Below are 19,504 nucleotides of genomic sequence, written 5' to 3'. Positions count from 1 at the left end.
ATCCAAGCTAGGGACGGAGACGAGGCCCCCACAACCACAACGTGGCCTCCTAATCCCCTGGAAATCTTCTCTCGTTCCAGTGAGCACTCCTCCTGCTCCTTTCCCAGCACCACCTGTGAAGCCTGACTCCCCACCCCCACCCAGCCCCCGCCTGAAGCTGGATGGCTCCTTGGCACCAACACAGCCTTGAGGCCGGATTGACTTTGGTTTGAATACAATTTGACCCCTTCTGGCTGCATGACCCTGTCTTTGGGGCTTTCTCAGTCTCTGCTCCTCAACTGTGAAATGGAGACAATAAAACTTATCTCTGTAAAAAAAAAAAACTAAAATAATAATAATAAATAAAATTTTAAAAAGTAAAATACATAAACAAGAAAAAAGAAAAAATTTAAAATAAAAATTAAAAACAAACAAAACAGAACAAAACTTCCCTCTGTGGGCTCATTACAATCTTTTTTTTTTTTTCCTGGTTGGGGGGAGGTAATTAGCTTTATTTATTTATTGTTTTTAGAGGAGGTGCTGGGGATTGAACCTGGGACCTTGTGCATGCTCTGCCACTTGAGCTATACCTCCCCCTCAGTCATTTAATTATGCATTCATTCCACTTCTGTGAGCCTTCACTACATGAAGTGCTACAGATCAAACGATACGTAAAGTAGATGGAGATACAGATGAAGTATCTGATACAACGTTTGTGGCCAATAAATATTTTCATCATATTTGTCACTATTGCCTTTATTCAGGTAAACTATTAAAGGAGCAAACAGATGAACTGAGGAAGTGCCAAGCTGCACTGGTTCTGTAAACTTAAATGGAAATCTAGGCTCTAATAAGTTTTAAAAAATAATCCATTCAGCCCAAACAGAAATAAAAAGGGAACCCTAAGAGTATGATTCCTGAAAACAAAACAAAGCAAATCTGGTACAACGTAGAAGTAGGTACTTCACATGTGTCTGCGGTTGGACACATCTCAGAATTATGTTTCTCTTTTGTAAAAGTATAATATAGGATAGAATCGAAAAGCACCTTCCCTTTGTAATGAACTGGCTTGGAGTAATTCAGGAAACATGTCTGAAATACTTTGCAACCCATCATGGAAAGAATTCCATCATGGAAACAAGACAGCCTGCCCTCAGTCTTTTGCCTCTCAGCTCCCACGACCACTGTGGCAGTTTACTCAGAAGAGCTCAGGACCTAAATGAATAACTGCAGAGTCACAGGGAGCACCATTGAATCACAGGGACTGAACATGGTCATTGGTCAGGAGGCCGCAGCGCTCGGCGGGTGTCCCATGGGTGCTCAGGGGATGGGGCTCTGGTTCCTGTCTTCAAAAACTGGGTAATCCAAGTGGGAAACGCTCAGGTAAACACACAATGATATGCAGTGTGGCCAGCGCAGAGACACAGCCTGTCACAGTGTGTGACTGAGGACTCCGAGATGGGACCACAACCTTAAGCCCTGAATCTCAGCCAAGTCACCTCATAGCTCAAAATGCAGAGTGAACTGGCATCTCATGATCTATTACATTTCTTACATCACAGGCTAACATTGAACTCAAACTAGTTTGCCAGGACTCTATACTTGCTCTCTTCATTGTTTCTTAGCCAAAAGTTGGCCTAGGAAAAGGCATTGGTGGAGGGGGCCGGAAGGTATAGCTCAGTGGTAGTTTGTGCTTAGCATGCACGAAATCTTGCGTTCAATCCCCAGGACCTCCATGAAAAATAAATAAGTAAGTAAGTAAATAAACAAACAAACAAACAAACCTAATCACCCCCCCAAAATACCCCAAACAAATTCAAAAAAAAAAAAGAAGAAAAGAAAATGATCTGTTAAAAAAATTTTTTTTAAGAAAAATACACCAGGGACCCATCTACTGTATCCCTCATCAGACTTTCTCCCACAGAGGTGCCCCTGTGGTCAGAAGTCTGAGTAGGATGCAACCCTTGCTGTAAAGATGTCCAGTACCCACTATGTGTTCAAGGAAACTGAGTCAGTCTCAGCGGTTACCATTTCCAAGCAGCTGGACCATTTTAACTAACAAAGTAACAATCTGTTACTTGAATGATAGTTTACAAAGTTCCTATAAGCAAAGCAGGTAATTTTATACACAAAGTTTTCCTTGCTACAATGGGAATTGTTTTCTAATCAGAAAAGGCAAGAATTGCCACCTTAATTTTTTTAAAGCAACAATTCTACAATGTGAAGAAATTATGCAAAAATGATACACAACAGAATGCTCTGCAGATACCAAAATATGTGTTGTAGAATATTTATAGTAATGAGAAGCTTAAAAGAGCCTAGCACACTGACAGGAACATTGTGTATATTCCATATACTACAATTACATGACATATGATAGCAGTTTTTGTAAAATTTCTGTTAGAGATGTCCATGAGAAAGACAGCAGGAATGTCCCAAAACGCCAACAACAATGGTTGTTTCTAGATAGAGGAATTAGTTCTATGTTTTGTATTTTTCTGTTTTGTAAAGTTTTTGGAAACTCACACATATAACAGTTGAAATTTGAAGAAAACAGTTTTTACTCTTTTAATCAGGTTAGTAAATAAATAAATTTTCCTCAGAAGAAGACAGAGATGGATATACATGGATAATGCAACTATTACTGACCAGCTCTTGCCTGGAATTACTAGCCGGATGGAAGCCGGGCGGGCGGGGGGCGGGATCTGCGCTCCAGGGCTCCCTGTGGGGAGACCTCTTCCACAGTCGGGGCAAAGGACAGAGCCAGATGACAGGGTTTAGACATGTCTTTGATGTCCTCAGCCATCATCCCGGACAGCTGAGCAGTGGAAACAAAAGATCATTCTGGCAGTACTGGCCCCAGCCTGCCTCTGGGCTCCCACCTTTTGGTGCTGACCTCTGCACTCACACACACAGGCCCCATCTGCAGTGTGGACAGCAGTGTCAAAACCTCTCCAGATTCAGCCAACGGGGGAACAATTTCTTCTCTTTTTTTTGTTTTCCCAAACTAGCTTTGTTATCTTCATAGCCCAGCTGGTAAAAGAAATGAGCAAAAAAAAAAAACAAAAAAAAAAACAAAAAAAAAAACCCCAAAACCACCAAACCAAACAATCTTCCTTCCCAAATTAATAATTTTGTGTTTACAGGGATTATCTCGGGGTATGGGGATTACAGATAAATCCCCTTGAACTGTGCTAGCTACTTTTTCTCCAATGAGTATGTGTGCAGAACAATGCAAAACATTTAAAAATAATCACAACAATTTTTAAAGTGAAGTATAGTCAGTCTACAATGATTAATCACAACGATTTAAAAAATGTAATCTCACACTTCCATTGCACTAGAGTTCTGCGTGTTCTAGACACAAGTTTGGAGACAGCCAGCTCCTGGAGGTCACCCTGGGTGTTGGGGTGGGGGAAACAGCACAGGAGCCAACAGCTGAAATCACAAGAGATCAGGCCGGGCTGCAGCTGACGGAAGAGACAAAGTGGGAACCTAACCCAGCCATGCCCATGCCTACCACAAGGTCAATTCCACCCGCAGGTCAGCGTGCCCCAGGTTGACCCAGAACACCCAGCGTCACTACCCGTGCCTAAAAGAGGAAGCTGCCCAGCTGCATAGCAGTGGCAAAACTCCAGAGGAATTCTGCCTCCCACCCAGAGCGTCCGAGCCCTGCCTCTCACTCCCTCCACTGCCAAGTCCTGACCCCCAGTATCCCTAAGCTGAAGTGTCCTTACAGATCTCTTGACTGTAATCAGCTCTACAAGCATCTCAAGTTTATTGTACAAATTGTAGGCACTTATGTGGCCCAGTATATTTGACATGACAATAAAAAGCACCGATTCTTAAAATCTTAAAAGAAAGGAGGAGGGATACATTGGGAGTTCGGGATTTGTAGATACTAACTACTGTATATAAAATAGATAAACAGCAAGGTCCCGCTGTAGAGCACAGGGAACTATATTCATTATCTTATAACAACCTTCAGTAAAAATTATGAAAATGAATATATGTATATATATGCATGACTGGGACATTATGCTGTACACCAGAAATTGACACATTGTAACTGACTATGTTCCAATAAAATAAGTAAATAAATAATAAAAATAGATTGAAAGTAAAAAAAGGGGGGGGGCAAAAGACAGAGACATTTTACCAAAGAGGATAAACAGAAAGCACGTAAGTGAGGAAAAGATGCTCAGCTTCATTAGCCAACAAGAAAATACAAATTAAACTGACCATAAGATATCACTACACACCCATCAGAATGTCTAAAATAAAAAATAATGACAGTACCAAATGTCGTCAAGAATGCAGAGAAACTGGATCTTTATACATTGCTGGTGGGAATGTAAAATGGTACAGCCACTTTGGAAAACTGTTTTGCAGTTTCTTAGAAAATTGAACGTGCAGGTACCATGAGACCCAGTAGTTGCGCTCTTGAATATTCATCCTATAGAAATTAACTGTTATGTGTACACAGAAACCTGTACACAAACGTCAACACTAGTTTTATCTGTAACAGCTAAAACCTGGAAACAATTCAGGTTATCTTTCAACAGGTTAATGATTACACTGTAGTACATCCATAGGTTTAGGATACAATTCACCAATAAAAAGGAATGAACTATTAATACTCACAAGAACTGAGATGAATCTCCAGGGAATTATGCTCAGGCAGAGGGTGGGGGAAGCAATCTCAGGAGATCAAACACTAAATAATTCCATTTTCATAACATCCCTGAATCAACAAAATTACAGAACTAAAGAAGAGATGAGTGATTGCCAGGGGTCAGGGACAAGTGATTGGAAGAGTGAGAGGGAAACAGCTGTGGCCCCAAGAGAGACATGGTAATGGGACAATTCTGTATCTTGACTGTATCACTGTTGCAATATCGTACTATAGTTTTTCAAGATGTTACCATTGGGAGAAACTGAATAGAGGGTACAAAAGAGCTCTGGATTATTTCTTACAACTGTATGTTGTAAGAATCTAAAATTATCTCAAAATTAAAATGTTAATTTAAAATAAATATAAATCAGCATTTTAAAAAAGATACTCTTCTTGTGAGCAACTTGCCATGACGCTGCTACCTGGGCAGGAGAGAGAGCTCTTGTCCAGACGGCTTACTTTGTTAATCAGACACTGGAGTGTGGCCACAGGGCTGGGGAAGATGCTCCCTGCCCTTGTCGCTGCATCAGAAATCTCTCTGGGAATTTTTAAGCTTCATACAATATTAATGGGGATTAGAAGGGCACGTCCAATGGCCCCATCTGAACCTACTCCTTTCACCTGTGTAATTGACCTCAGATACATATAAACCAAGGGGGTTAAAATCCCAACAAAGCACTTTTGTTCTCTTCCACGATGATCAAATCACTGAAAGAAGACCCTGTTGGTGACCCCAGCCCCAACCTGAGAGGCAGCTGCGTCCCTGTGAGCTGAGAGCAGTCAGGGGCCAGTGCTGGGTCTCAACAGAGCAAGAGCTGGAGGTTGAGAAACTGGATTCTTGAGAATAACCATGGCAGCAACTCCACCAGAAGAGAAGTGAAAGGAAAGAGAAGAACCACCCGGGACAAGGACAGGCAGAGCTCTGCAGTCAGACAGCGGGAGGCTTGAAATTCAGCTGGTTTTCCTTATCTGTAAAACGGGGCGATCATTACATCACAAGGTTGCTGCTAAAAGTAGATGAAAGGGAACACAGATTCACGGAGGTGCTCAGGGAGGCTGGGCCCTTCCTTCCCCGGCTTGTCCAAATTCCACAGCAGCGAAAATCCTGCTTATTTGGGAAAAAGACCCTTATCCTGAGAGTCAGGAGACTGATGCACACGAGGCTTAGAGCTCAGTCTCTGCGCCCAGGAGGTTTGTGTCCACACTGTTTCTGCCAATTTCTGGCATGTGGTCTTGGACAAGCTCCTTAACGTCTCTGTGCCTCAGTTCCCCCTATAAATGAGGGTGACGATAATAGCACCCACCTCATAAGGTACATCGTGAAGTGCTTGGGAAAGTGCAGGACCCCAGTTTTTTCCATGTGTCCTTTTGGGTAATATTTTGATCAGAAGAAGCAAGAAAATATCCTTAGGACCATTTTTTTAAGTTCTTGAAAAATAATTACCTGGTATGATAAAAGTATTAGGCTAAACCATACAAAACTGCCATTACACCATTTTGATCTACAAAAATATCGATTTCATATGGTTCCACCCAGTAGGTGCATCTCTGGGCCTCAGATTCTGAGGCTGTGGTGAGGCTCAGGGATGATGTAAAACGCTCACGTGAAGCAGGGGCTTCGTGAATGACAGCGACCAATTGTGCAAAACCACCAACTTCTTCCCGCTTACGATGCTCAAAGAACACAACTCACAGGCAACATCTCTAAAGAAAAAGAGGTGAGACATGCAGATGATGGTAGAGGTCCGGTTCCCCATGCACACCAGCCCCCATCACACGAGGGGACCCGAGAGGTCACAGGGTGACCCAGTGCAAACACCACAGGGACTGAGCAAGAAGTGTGGGTGGCAGTGGAAAGTGAGCACCACTGTGTTCAGGCCCGAAGACAGGCTGTGGGCGATAATACAATAACACTAATAAAGAGGAGGAGGAAGAAGTAGTTTGGCCTCTTTCTACGTACGAGGCAGTGTTTCAGCACCTGACATGTAACACACCGAATCCTTGCCGCTGCTCTACAAGGTGTTTACTACTACTGATCCCATTTTACAGATGAAGAAACACACCTAGAGGTGATTAGGTCACTTGCCCAAGTGTAGCCAAGTTCACACTTGATCTTGGGTCCACATGACTCCAGACAACCAGCTCTTAACTACACTCCATTAGCTTATGAATACCAGCAGGGTAAGGTCGATGGGAAGTCCTACAGCCACTCAGAGCACCCCCATTTAAACAAGTGTAGGATTATCATCGTCTAAAGGCAAGTCTGAGGAAGGAAGCTGGAAGTTAGCAGCTTTGTCTGGAATGGACTCCAGATTCCTAGACCAAAGATCCCTTCCAATGGCCTCTTGCCAGGGCAGCTCTAGAATAGCTTCTAGAATGGTCCTTCTCACCCTTCAGGATGCATGAGACTCACCAGGAGAACTTTTGAAAACCCAGATTTGTTACCGAGTCCCTGTGGGGACTTTCAGGGTCAGACCCCTCCCCCATAGCTTCTGAGGTAGCTCCTCTCTGAACTACCCAGATAATAGTATCTCATGCATATTTCCTGAGTTTTTCAGATGCTAAAAACCGTTACCAAAGGGAAGAAATTAACTACTTGATGATTGAGAGCACATGGCCCCCAGACCTTCTGGTGCCTAGGGGTTGATAGTGTTCACTGCCTTGTTACCTCAGCATCAACTAGAGAATTGTGCAGGAGCTGAACACATACCCCGGGGCCCTCCTCCCTTACCTGGCCTTTATGCTTCGCTGAAACCCTTCAGGGAGTTTGGGGTTTTCTTGGGCGTGAGCCACCCTGTCCTCCTTGCTCCACCCTGCAATAAACCTTTCTCTGCTCCAAACGCCAACCTTTTAGTTTGTTTGGCTTCACGGTGCATCAGACACATGAACTTGCATTCGGTAACAGATTCATCAAAGATTCTAATTGATAAGGTCTGGGAGAGACGCAACAGTTTACGTTTCTAACAATTTCACAAGTGATGCTAACGTAGTTAGTCCATGGACCAAACTAGAGGATCCAGAAGATACCTTATAACTCTAACCTCTCATAAGTCTGTACGTCAGGGGAAATGGTTTTAGTGTTGCGGGTGCCCTCAGACCCTCATAAGTCCATCTTCTCAGCCTGGCTCTATCCAGCCCTCACTCCCACTTTGGAGTCAGATAAAAATGGGTTTCCCACCACTTGCTGCCCACGTAATCTTGGGCAAGTCCACTGGCTTTCCTGCACCTCCATTTCCTCATCTCTACAATAGGTACAATACTCACCTCACTGAGTAAGGATTAGTGAGGTGGCCCATGTAAGGTACTTGAGCTTAGGACAAATTCTAACTGCTCCTTTCTCCTCTTACCTGTTCTCAATCAGATTCATTTCCTCTATGTTCCCAAACACCCCAGCCCAAATACTACTTCTTCTAAACTGTAGCCTTTAGTAAGGGTAGCAGCAATACTTTATATGCCCATAGTTGACAAACTGCCCCTGGAAGGCAGCTCACACCCTGCGTGTCCCCCCACCACACCTGATGCAACGCAACGTGCAACGGTACAGAGTGAGCATTTAATATGGATTTCTTGATCAAGCGCACTGACTGAATTTGCTCTCAAACCAACATTTTGAGAAGAAAATTTAACCTTCACTTACAGCACACAGGTTCACTGCCAATCTTACCACTAAAATGTAAGTTCCATGAGGGCAGGAATTGCCTGCTCTGTTCACTGCTGGATCTCCAGCACTTAGACTAGAAGCTGGCACACAGTACACACTCACTAAATATTTCTGTATTAAATAAACGATGGCATTTTGTTGCTAAAATATGTGTCACCTTTACAGCCCAACATATCTGCAGATTTTTAAATTTTGGAAACAATTTTCTAACTCTGTTTTTTATCTTTGCAAGTGAAGATATCAACAGGTTTTTAATTCATTTTGTTAAAATACAAAATTTCAGGATTTACCAATTAGTTCACATCGGAGAAAACATATTTATGCGATTCCCATAAAACACTTCCTACATGGTAGATGCCCAAGGATTGTGGTGGCTATGGTAATAATTATTTTATTCAGCCAACTCTTGTGCCTGAAAGCACTGGAATGCAAAGTAGTTGTGAGTCAATGAAATACTCTCATATGAGCTCCCTGTTTCACCTTTCTCTTGTATTGCCCTCCACACTTCTCCCAGAGTCCAAGACAGTGCTAAGCACATACCAGATACTTTTACTTGGCAAATATGAATCTAACCAACCTTCCAGCTCAAACTGTCCTACACTGAAGTCAAGACCTCAGAATAGAACCCTTAATTATTCCCTAATTGTTTCTGCCAGTATTAGGCTTGGCTCTCTCCAGAGTTCTGTAAGTTCCCTAAAGAACAAAAGTTCATTCTTCCTTCAAATATTTACTGAGCACGTACTCTGGGAGCCATTGTGCTGGTGCTGGGGCAAAACAGTGAGCAAAAGAGACCTGACCCTTCCCAGGACTCCCCATGTGCTTCAGGGGAGATAACACATCAAACAAATAAATACGTAATTGTAAATGAGGTGTGTCTCATGAAGTGGTTCTCAACCTTTCCTTTTTTTTTTTTTTTTTATGAAAATTGCCTACATATACCTCGTTCAGGAAGATTTTACCTAATAATTTCTTTCCCAAATCTTTTTGAGTCAAGAACTGTAACTGTCAATCAGAGATCCTGATCAACAAAAGATCTCACAGTCACTTCACCATTGACACCGTTCTGCATGAAAGGAAGAAGCTGACTTTGGAGTGACTTACTGAGCTTGCTGATGGGTGAATGCACAATTTCCAGCAGGCTTTTGTGTCTTTCTTTCGTCTTCTTCTTCTTTTAAGCTTATAGACCTCTTGGCTACCTTCACAGATTCGTGGTTCTCAAGCTTGGCTGTTCATCAGAATCACCCAGAGGGCCTGCTAAACTGCAGACTGCTGGGCAATCCCCCCCTTCCCAGAGCTTCTGAGGAGGGCTAGGTGCAGGGCCTGAGAATCTGCATCTTGAGCAAGCTCCCTGGTGATGCCAGAGCTGCTGGTCCAGCAACTACATTTGAGAACTACCACATTAGACTAAAAGTCAGACCTCAGCTTGAATAAAGTAAGATGGAAGGAAGCTTGTGGATTACCTCGCCAAGCTCCTCAGGTGACAGACAGGTGAGCCAGAGAGCCAACCTGCTAAGGGTCAAAGGCAAACCAGTTAGAGTCGCGTCTCAGATCACTGGCATGTCTGTCACACAGCCTCCCAGCAAACCCACCTCCTTCTGCTCAGCCTCCTGGAACATGCCCTTTTCAGTAAATTTGGAGGTCAATTCATCTTCCAAAACACAGGGGTATGAAATGCTTTAATGTCTGGGATGTACTTCAGGGTAATCCATGAGGATTGAAGTGAGGGGAGGGAAAAGATAGAAGAAACAAAATTAACAGTGTTCACAATTGTTGAAACTGGACAAGATCACATGGAAGTCTGTTACATGATTTTTCTACTTCCGTACATGTTTGAAGTTTTCCACAGTAAAAAGGTAAGAGGAGTCAGTTGGATCAAGATTTGTCATTTTACATCTCCCAGAGGACTTGGGTTCCCACGTGGCCCCTGAAATATACTCCCCCCAAAATAATACTTTGAACATCTTTGACATGCTGGCCATTAAAGGGATTCAAACAAAATTAAGACACACATTGTGATCCTCAAGAAGCCCGTACTTTGGTGGGGTAAATAAACTGCAAATTATTGTGTTACAGAGACAAGTAAATGGCATAAGAGATAATTAAGAGTGAGTTAAGAGACTGAAAGGACTGAGGCAGGACTGCATCCTTTCCTACTTTATATCCTTGAAGTTAGACTTTTTCTTGCCACTTTTGTTGTTGCGGGGGAGGTAATTAGGTTTCTTTCTTTCTTTATTTTTAGAGGAGGTACCGGGGATTGAACCCAGGACCTCATGCATGCCAAGCATGTACTCTACCACTTGAGCTGTACCCTCCCTGCTCTTGCCACTTTCTAAGAGCTAAGTTTCAGAAATATGTATTACCATCAATCAGTGGTGTTTTATCAAAATGGAAAGAACATCAAAAGCACAAATAAAAGGAAAAGCCCAAGAATCTGCCAGAGAAATAGTTAAATTATAATGTATCCACATAATAGAATATAAAATTGTCATTTAAAATGACAATATCAGTGAAATGATAGGTATATTCATAATGTAACCTTTATATGAAAAAGATACAAAATGACAGATTTACATGTATATATACATATGTGTGTATGTATGTATGTGTATATGTGTGTGTGTGTATATATATGTATATGTATAATTTTGGCCAATGTTTAGAAGCATATAGAATTTGGTTTTAATGCCAGGAAAAAATACACCAAAATATTAACAGTAATTATATGTGGATCGTAGATTTCCAGTTTTCTTTCTTTCTTTTTTTTAACTCTTCTGCATGTTTTTAAATTGTATGCCATAATAAAACTTCTACAATAGTCTTCCCCATCCTGTTGGTTTTTTTAAGCGTAATTAGCTTTAAAGTACCATGATTTATCTGTATATCCAGAAACTGAACCAAAAACACAAAAGCACCCATTAAGCAGCGTATGAGCTGCGAAGATTAAGTGACTGAAATCTTTGGAAGGGATTAGAGATCCATGGACTTTTGGAATGGCCAGGCCACAGTTCCGTGAGCTGCCCTCAGCCGGGTCAGTTACCCCACAAAAGCCCTCGAGGCTTCCTAGGGGAAGCAGAACAGACCCACTGGAGCATGCTGGACAGGGAAACGTGGATTATTAAAAGCAAGCTCCCTATACCCCCTTAATGCATGGAGGGTCCATACGACAGCCTTTGTTCCAATGCCCTGGTCCCGCTCAACTTGGATGACTATTCTTGGGCAGGGGGCCTGCCCTTCTCTTTAAGTTAGAGTCTATCTACTCTTCATTCTGAATTTTTTAAAATCTTTTCCTAGCTCTACTTTGAGATTGCCTCTGAACACTCTGGAATCTCTAAACAATTCAAATGTCGAATCCACAAACTGGACACGATTTGCTTAAAATGGGGGTTCCTCGTGTCAAATAAAATGGTAGTAATAGAATGAACATCTACAATGCCATAGGAGTTTAGTCAATTGCTTACTAAACGAAAGAGTGATCAACTTCGTATTAAGGACAGAAGCCTTTAGACAGGCTCCAGATTATAAAGTCTCCAGTTAAAAATGACAAGACAAAAATACAGATATTATAGTGTAGCTTTAAACTACACACCCAGTAAAAGTTTACAGGTATTGGTGAAACTGGTTATTGTCACTAATTAACATTTCCAACCACAAGTAAGCTATTTAACCATCTGCAAAAACAAGAAAGGCCAGGAGTTTCAATTTCAACCTGAACTTACTTCTTACCCATTAAAGAATACTTGTTTGAAAAGACACTAATTCCAAAAGATACATGCACCCCAATGTTCACAGCAATATTATTTACATTTGCCAAGATATGGAAGCTACCTAAGTGTCTATCAACAGATGAACAGATAAAGAAGATGTGATACACACACACACACACACACACACACACACACACACACAATGGAGTACTACTCAGCCATAAAAAAGACCAAAATTCTGCCATTTGCAGTAACAGATGGACTTGGAGGGTATTATGCTAAGTGAAACAACTCAGACAGAGAAAGACAAATACTATATATCACTTATATGTGGCATCTAAAAAATATAACAAACTAGTGAATATAACAAAAAGCAGCAGACTCACAGATATAGAGAACAAGCTAGTGGTTACCAGTGGGGAGAAGGAAGGGGAAGGGGTAACCTAAGGGTAAGAGGAACCAAATATTATGAACAAAATAAGCTACAAGGATATTTGTACAACCCAGAAAATATAGCCAATATTTAATAACTATAAATGGAGTATAACCTTTCAAAATTGTGAGTCACTACGTTGTATACCAGTAACTTAAATGACATTGTACATCAACTATACCTTACCTGAAAAATGGGGGAAAAAATACTTGTTACAAAATGAACAGCAGAACAGCTGTGGGGGATGGAAAATGTCACAGATTATAATGCAAACTTTAAATGAACCAGATTTTAGTATGAAAAGATTTGTAGAAAAAGCTCCTCACCTGTGCTTCATTTAAACCAAATTGTTAAATTTGGTTTTTGTTTTCTAGAAACAAACTTTTCTGAGCAAACCCAAAATCAGTGCTCTGGAACAATTCTTCAAATGTGCCCAGAAAGTTAAGAATTCTAAGGCAGAGGTAGGTGTCTAGTTGGCCTTTAAAACTTCCAATAACGTTCTTCTACAAAGTGCTGCAAACCACGCGACATTAACACAACATTTATATAAGATGAAGGTCAGAACCCTCCCAGACAGCCACTTTTCCCCTAGTCTAACATACAGTGTTAACCACAGAAATTAAAATGCTCTCACCAGAAGTACAATTTTTTTTATCAAGTTAAATTTACACATGTATTGTTTAGAAGAGATACAAAAATTTTAAAAACCCTTTCAAGTCCTGAAGTCATACTTACTTCTATTATAAAAGCTTATTAAAGAAAAGCTTCAGCCTACAGATTAAGTAGTTCCTCTTTTCTGCCTGTCTTCATGACCGGGGATCAAAAGATGCTTGACAGCAAAATGGCCCAAACATCCTTCTCCATGAATGGCGATCGTCCTGGCCTGCGCCCCGGCGGCCACACACACACACACACACACACACACCCCTTCTTGGACTTCAGAGAAGCAGCCTTTGTTCCCAAGACCCAAAAATGAGGTCCAGCTACTAAGCCCCCACCTCCCCTGAACCAGCCTCTCCAAGGGTCGGGGCCCCTCCAAGGCGATCCCAGGGCGGTTCTGGAAAGAAGCCCCATTTTCTCCTGGGTCTCAAGTGCTGGGGAGTTGGGGCTGCCACCTTTGGCCCCTGCTTCTCTAAACACCTAGACACAGACAGGCACGCACGCGTGCACACCCTGAAAATAGTAATTATGGCCATCGTTGTCACTTGTATTAGCTCGCACCTACGGAGCGCTCACCATGTGCCAGGCGCTCAGCGTGCGCTCCAAGTCTGTCCAACTCATTCTGACGATCCTTCTCTTCCTCTGTCTTACGCACACGCACACGCACACGCACACGCACACACACACACGAGGCAGCAGCACCCAGATCCCCACGCGCCCTCGAGGCTGAACCCCACGCCGTCCTCAGCTTCCCGGCGGGTCGCGACCAAGAAAGTGCCCACGTCGGCCCGCGCGCTCCCCCGGCGGCTCTTCCCGCGGTTCCACAGCCCCACGGCGCGGCTCCCGGCCCCGCGCGCCCCGTGCCCGCCCCCGCCCCGCGGCCGGTCGGCGGCCGCTCTTACCGCGGCCCTTTGTCCTCGCACCGCCGCGGCCCGGCTCCGCTGTGCCCGCCGCCGTCGGACGGCCAGCCCAGCCTCCCGCGCGGTCACTCCCTCAGCTCGCGGGCTCGGCCGGCCGAGGGGCGCGCGCCAAAGCCCGGATCTGCGGAGCGCGGCCCGCGCCGGGCACTGACCCCTGACCCCGGCCGCCCCCGGGAGTCCGCTGCTCCGGGTCTTCGGGCCGACCGCGGAGGAGGGCCGGCGGTGGGCTCGGCTGCCCCGGGAGCCGGCTGGGTAAGGGTCGCGGGGAGGGCGGCGCCGAGGCCGGACCTGTCGGCGTCGGGCGTGGGGAGGAGGTACGAGGGCCGGAGCCGAGCCCCCGCGCCCGCCCGCCCGTCTGGGGTCGTGCCCCAATTTTACCCCAGCTGCCCTCGCCCCGGCGCCCGCGCCCCGCGCCCCGTCCCCTCGCCCTCCTCCTGCGCCCTCCGCCTGCGCCCTCCGCGCCGAGCCCGACCTCCCCACCTGAGGGGCCCGGCACCGGGCTGGCGGCGCCGCCTGCTCTCGGGAGGTGTCGCTTTCTTCTCTGATCTCCCCGAGGGGTTCCTCCCCCAGCTGTCCCCGACCGGCCTCCGGGCACACACACTGCCCACCTTCCCGCGGGGCCACACTGGGAGCCCTCGGGTCACACCCTCGGAGAACAGAGGTCATTTCTATCGCTTGGACCCAGGCGCACAAAGGCAACAAGGCAACAAGAGCCGAGCCCAGGCCTCCCAAAGGCTCCGCTCCAAGGGCCCAGGTCCACCCACCGCCGGTCGCCGGGGCTGATCCCTGCGTGGGGTCACGTCGGTGGCGCGCCCCAGGCGCAGTCCCGGGCGCCCTCAGGACCCGGCTTCCCGCGCCCTTTTCCCGCCCCCAGCGGACCGGCTCAAGCAGCGGGGGTTAGGGCGACCCAGGGAGCCTGGCTGAGGCCAGCCGAGGAGAAAGAAGACTCTGGAACGGTGGGCACCTGCGGGTGGAACCCAGTCAACTTCCCCTGGCCCCAGTATCGGTTAGAAGAGTGAGCGCGGGAAGAAACGGAAGGAAGGAATGAACCAACGAACTTAAAATAAATCTTTGCTGACCTCGCCGGCGGCTGGTGCAGAGGTAACCCGGGGAAGTGAGCACAGGGCAGGGGTAGAACTCGAAATCTTTGTTTCTTTCTTTTTTATTTTTAAGCAAAAGACGAGCCCCTGTGGTTTCAGGAGCCTGCCTGAAAAGTGCAGAACTAGTCAGGCGAGCAGCCCTGGGCCCTCACCGCCGCCCACCCCTCGACTCGCGTTGTGGCCTTGGGCCTGTCTGACAGTGTCCTTGAGGACGGGGGAGACAGTCACAGTTCACTGAGCTGGGCGGTTAAATGAGGAAATGGGGAATGAGGGTCTGGCCCTCAGCAAGTGCCAGCACACAAGGGATCCTCTGTAAAAATGTTGCCTGGATCAATCTGGGCAGATTTCCCGTACTCTGGCAGAACCATCCTTTTCCTTTTCTTATTATGGGATATTTCAAACGCTCACTAAACTAGAGAGAGTATCTTCAAGAGCCCTTCCCAGTGTGCCCAAGAACCAGCCAATCCTAACCTCATGCCATACTGACTTCAAATATTCATGTAAGAAATAAACGTCACCATACAGTTAAAGGCCCTGGGCAGCCCTCCCTGATCCCAATTCTTTCCTCCCCCACAATGCCCAGTACTCTTCTAAAACATCCCATCAGTGTTCCCATGCTGTTACTACATATGCATGTGTTCACATATAGCGTGTTTACCAGTTTATAATATTCTGTTTTGTTCCATAACCCAGTAGGTTTGTTTTATGTTGTTTTGCTCAATATCATGTCTGTAAGAGCCATCTAATGGTACGTATAGCCCTAGGTGGTTTGTTTTAACTGCGAAACACTGTTCCATTGTATGGACATGGCATAGTTGTATAGACATTCTTCTGTTGATGGACATCTGAGTTGATCAGCTTTTCATGATTATAGATAAGACTGCAGTGAACACTCTTGACTGTGCTTGTGTTTCTAGGGAATATACAATTTTGCCACCACTCCAATAAAAATATGTACAGAAGAACCATGTTGAATTAACATTAACCAATATGTTGGCTCTAAGGCTTAGATTAGTTACTGCAATTACTAAACTGATAATCAACTGTACTTAATTCTTTTTCCCCTTACATTTTGGCAGGTTACATTTTATCATGCAAAAAAAATTCTGCGGAACAAGGTCAACAAACTTTTTCCTGAAGGGTTAAAAGTAAATATTTTAGGCTTTGCCAGCCAAGAGGCAAAATCCACACTACTCTGTTACATAAGTACTATATAGCCTTTTTAACTTGCAGATTCTAACTACTGTAATAAAATAGATAAACAACAAGGTCCTACTGTACAGCACAGGGACCCATATTCAATAACTTGTAATAGCCTATAATGAAAAAGAATATGAAAAGGAATATATATATATATGTAAAACTGAGTCACTATGCTGTACACCAGAAATTAACACAACAGTGTAAACCAACTCTACTTCAATAATAAAATATATACATATTTAAAAAAGCTTTTAAAATGTAAAAAGCACTTTACCTCATGGGCCATAAAAAAGACCCCTCCCCCCGAAAAACTAGAAAGCTGAGCAAATTTGGCCCATGAGCAATAGTTAGTTTGCCTACTTATTCCCCATTATATCAAAGTCATTCCAAAAATTAATTCCTTTCCTTGAAACCAAACATTAAAAGGAATTCACTTTTAATAAAGACAAAAATATAATTTAGCTCACCAGCGGAATCAAAGTGAACATGAGGTTACTGCTTGGGAAAAATTCTTAGGAAAATGTCCCATGCCTTAGGTAATTGATACGATGACTTTGGGGAAACCAAATCCTATTTTTAAAATCTATATTAGAAGTGCATAGGCTCCTGTCAATTAGGAATTAATTAGACAAAAAAAGAAATTCAATGAAAAAGTTGTGTCTTATTTTCCTGCTTCAGGAATCACCTCTTTGCTCCTCATTCATTGATTTAAATACCAGCACACAAATACAAATGATTAGCATTTCTTTCCTGAAACTGAACCTGACCCACTTCTTTTATATATCTCTCTTGAACTTGAACCAAAACTTGAAAAAGTAATTTCAAGATATTTTCTTAAAAAACAAGGGGAATCAACCTAGTTTAAAATGTTGTTGACAAAAATGGGACCAAACTGAAAAAATTGTGGTGGCCAACCGAATACTTACAAAGGAGCTGTCAATCTCTGAGCTCCTTCAGTAAGCCGGGTTCACAGAGGCCATGGGGTCAGGAAGGCAATTAGACATGGCTTCTGGGCACATTCGTTTCTTTGACCAGCATCGTCCTAAAGAATCACACACACAGCCTTCCCCTCACACACACAGCCTTCTCGTCTCACACACAGCCTTCCCGTCAGACACACAGCCTTCCCCTCACACACACAGCCTTCTCGTCTCACACACAGCCTTCCCGTCAGACACACAGCCTTCCCCTCACACACACAGCCTTCCCCTCACACACACAGCCTTCCCCTCACACACACAGCCTTCCCCTCACACACACAGCCTTCCCCTCACACACACAGCCTTCCCCTCACACACACAGCCTTCTCCTCACACACACAGCCTTCCCCTCACACACACAGCCTTCTCCTCACACACATATAGCCTTCTCCTCACACACACAGCCTTCTCCTCACACACACAGCCTTCCCCTCACACACACAGCCTTCTCGTCTCACACACAGCCTTCCCGTCAGACACACAGCCTTCCCCTCACACACACAGCCTTCTCGTCTCACACACAGCCTTCCCGTCAGACACACAGCCTTCCCCTCACACACACAGCCTTCCCCTCACACACACAGCCTTCCCCTCACACACACAGCCTTCCCCTCACACACACAGCCTTCCCGTCACACACACAGCCTTCCCGTCACACATATAGCCTTCCCCTCACACACACAGCCTTCTCACACACACAGCCTTCCCCTCACACACACAGCCTTCTCACACACACAGCTTACACACATGCGTTCTTCTCTCCTTCACGCAGATACATCTCCACACACACATCCCCCCTTGCATGCACCTGCTACACACGTATTCCTTACACACACCATGGCTTCCTTAAATGCACACGGCACACACACTTCAGACATACACAAGGCTCTTCATACATGTACGTCTCACATGTGCGTTTCTTCCCCCGACACCAGATATTTCTCTCACACATACACACCTCATCACCTTGTTACAGAAACATTTCTCCCCTTGGTATATACATTCTCCATACACTCATGTTTCTGTTTCTCGAAAATCCAACTCTTCTCCTACGTTTTTCTTTCTAACATGCACAGCTTTTCACATGACTCCGCCCAGACACAAATTCCTTCTCTCACATGTTTTCAGACTTACGTGTATTTGTTTCTCTCATCACACATGCGGATAGATACTCCCTCCCCCTCCTCTCCCGCTGGAGCTCGGGTGGCTCCCTCTTACGCTGTCACAGGCGCCCAGTCAAATGCCGCAGAGCGGAGTTGAGGCAGCCTTTGGAAGCTCCCCTTCGGGGATGGCAGGCAGCATAGACTCATATGCTGTCCGCATACAGCTTGTTTAAAGGGGGCTTCTAACTGGCTTAAGGATCCCTAAAGTTTAGTAGCTTATAATAAATATCTCTAGACTATAACCCCGTTTATGTTGTTAATGATCACTTTCCAAGGAGAAAACGTTTCTCTAGCATCATAAATGCCTAAATCCAGCTTACTTAAATTCTCCCAAATGGGAATGGGTGGGGCTATTGGTTTGCTTGGGCTCCCATGACAAAGTCCCACAGACTGGGGACCTGAAACAACAGAAATGTATTGTGTCAGTTCTGGAGGCTGGAAGCCCAGAATCAAAGGTCCCGTGGGATTGGTTCCTTCTGAGGGCTGTGAGGGAGCGATCTGTTCCAGACCTTTCTTTTTGACTTGTAGGCTGTCTTCTTCCTGTCTCTTCACGTGGTTTTCCCTCTGTGTGTGTCTGTATCCAACGCTTCCTTCCTTATAAAGACACCAGGCATGTTGGAATAGGGCCCACCTTAATGACCTAATTTTAGTTTGACTGCCTCTGCAAAGACCCTCTCTCCAAATAAGGTCACATTCAGAGGTACCAGGGGTTAGGACTTCAACGTATGAATTTGGAAGGAGACAGGGATGTAAAACACAATTCAAATCCCTAGTAGGACTTGACTTGTTTCTACAAGTGGTCCAGCACAGGGGTACTAAACTTCACCTGGATCAGTAATACATCTTCCTCTTTTGAAACCTTAAATTCAAACCCAACTGCCTTGCACTCTACTTCACCCCACCTCCATTTCACCAGGGATAATGACCACCCCAAATTCAGAGGCCCTACTCAATGCACTCCCTAAGGTGAAACTGCTCCACCTGGTGGAGAGTCAAGGCACTACACTCCAGCAAATGGTAGGCCCC

The 19,504-nt window shown here is 44.8% G+C and overlaps 1 protein-coding gene across 7 annotated transcripts in view; it reads right to left on the bottom strand.

The window, feature by feature from the left end:
- GREB1 (growth regulating estrogen receptor binding 1) overlaps nt 1-16,238 on the bottom strand; it is a 126,225-nt gene extending 109,987 nt beyond the window's left edge. Inside the window, exon 1 of one of the 7 annotated variants that reach the window (XR_012499213.1) lies at nt 14,015-16,238. Coding sequence is in view for 6 of the 7 variants with exons in the window: in XM_074341670.1 (XP_074197771.1) it covers nt 14,015-14,698 (684 nt within the window). In the remaining variant the exon portion in view is untranslated. The remainder of the gene's footprint in view (nt 1-14,014) is intronic. The other 6 variants (XM_074341670.1, XM_074341669.1, XM_074341662.1 and 3 more) reach the window with 6 other exon arrangements.
- Between the last annotated feature and the right edge of the window lie 3,266 nt (nt 16,239-19,504).

The sequence above is a fragment of the Camelus bactrianus genome, chromosome 15 (genome assembly GCF_048773025.1).
Source record: "Camelus bactrianus isolate YW-2024 breed Bactrian camel chromosome 15, ASM4877302v1, whole genome shotgun sequence".
NCBI classification, from domain to species: domain Eukaryota; kingdom Metazoa; phylum Chordata; class Mammalia; order Artiodactyla; family Camelidae; genus Camelus; species Camelus bactrianus.
The sequence above is the reverse complement of the archived record's forward strand: the minus strand, read 5'-3'. Positions and strand labels throughout refer to the sequence as shown.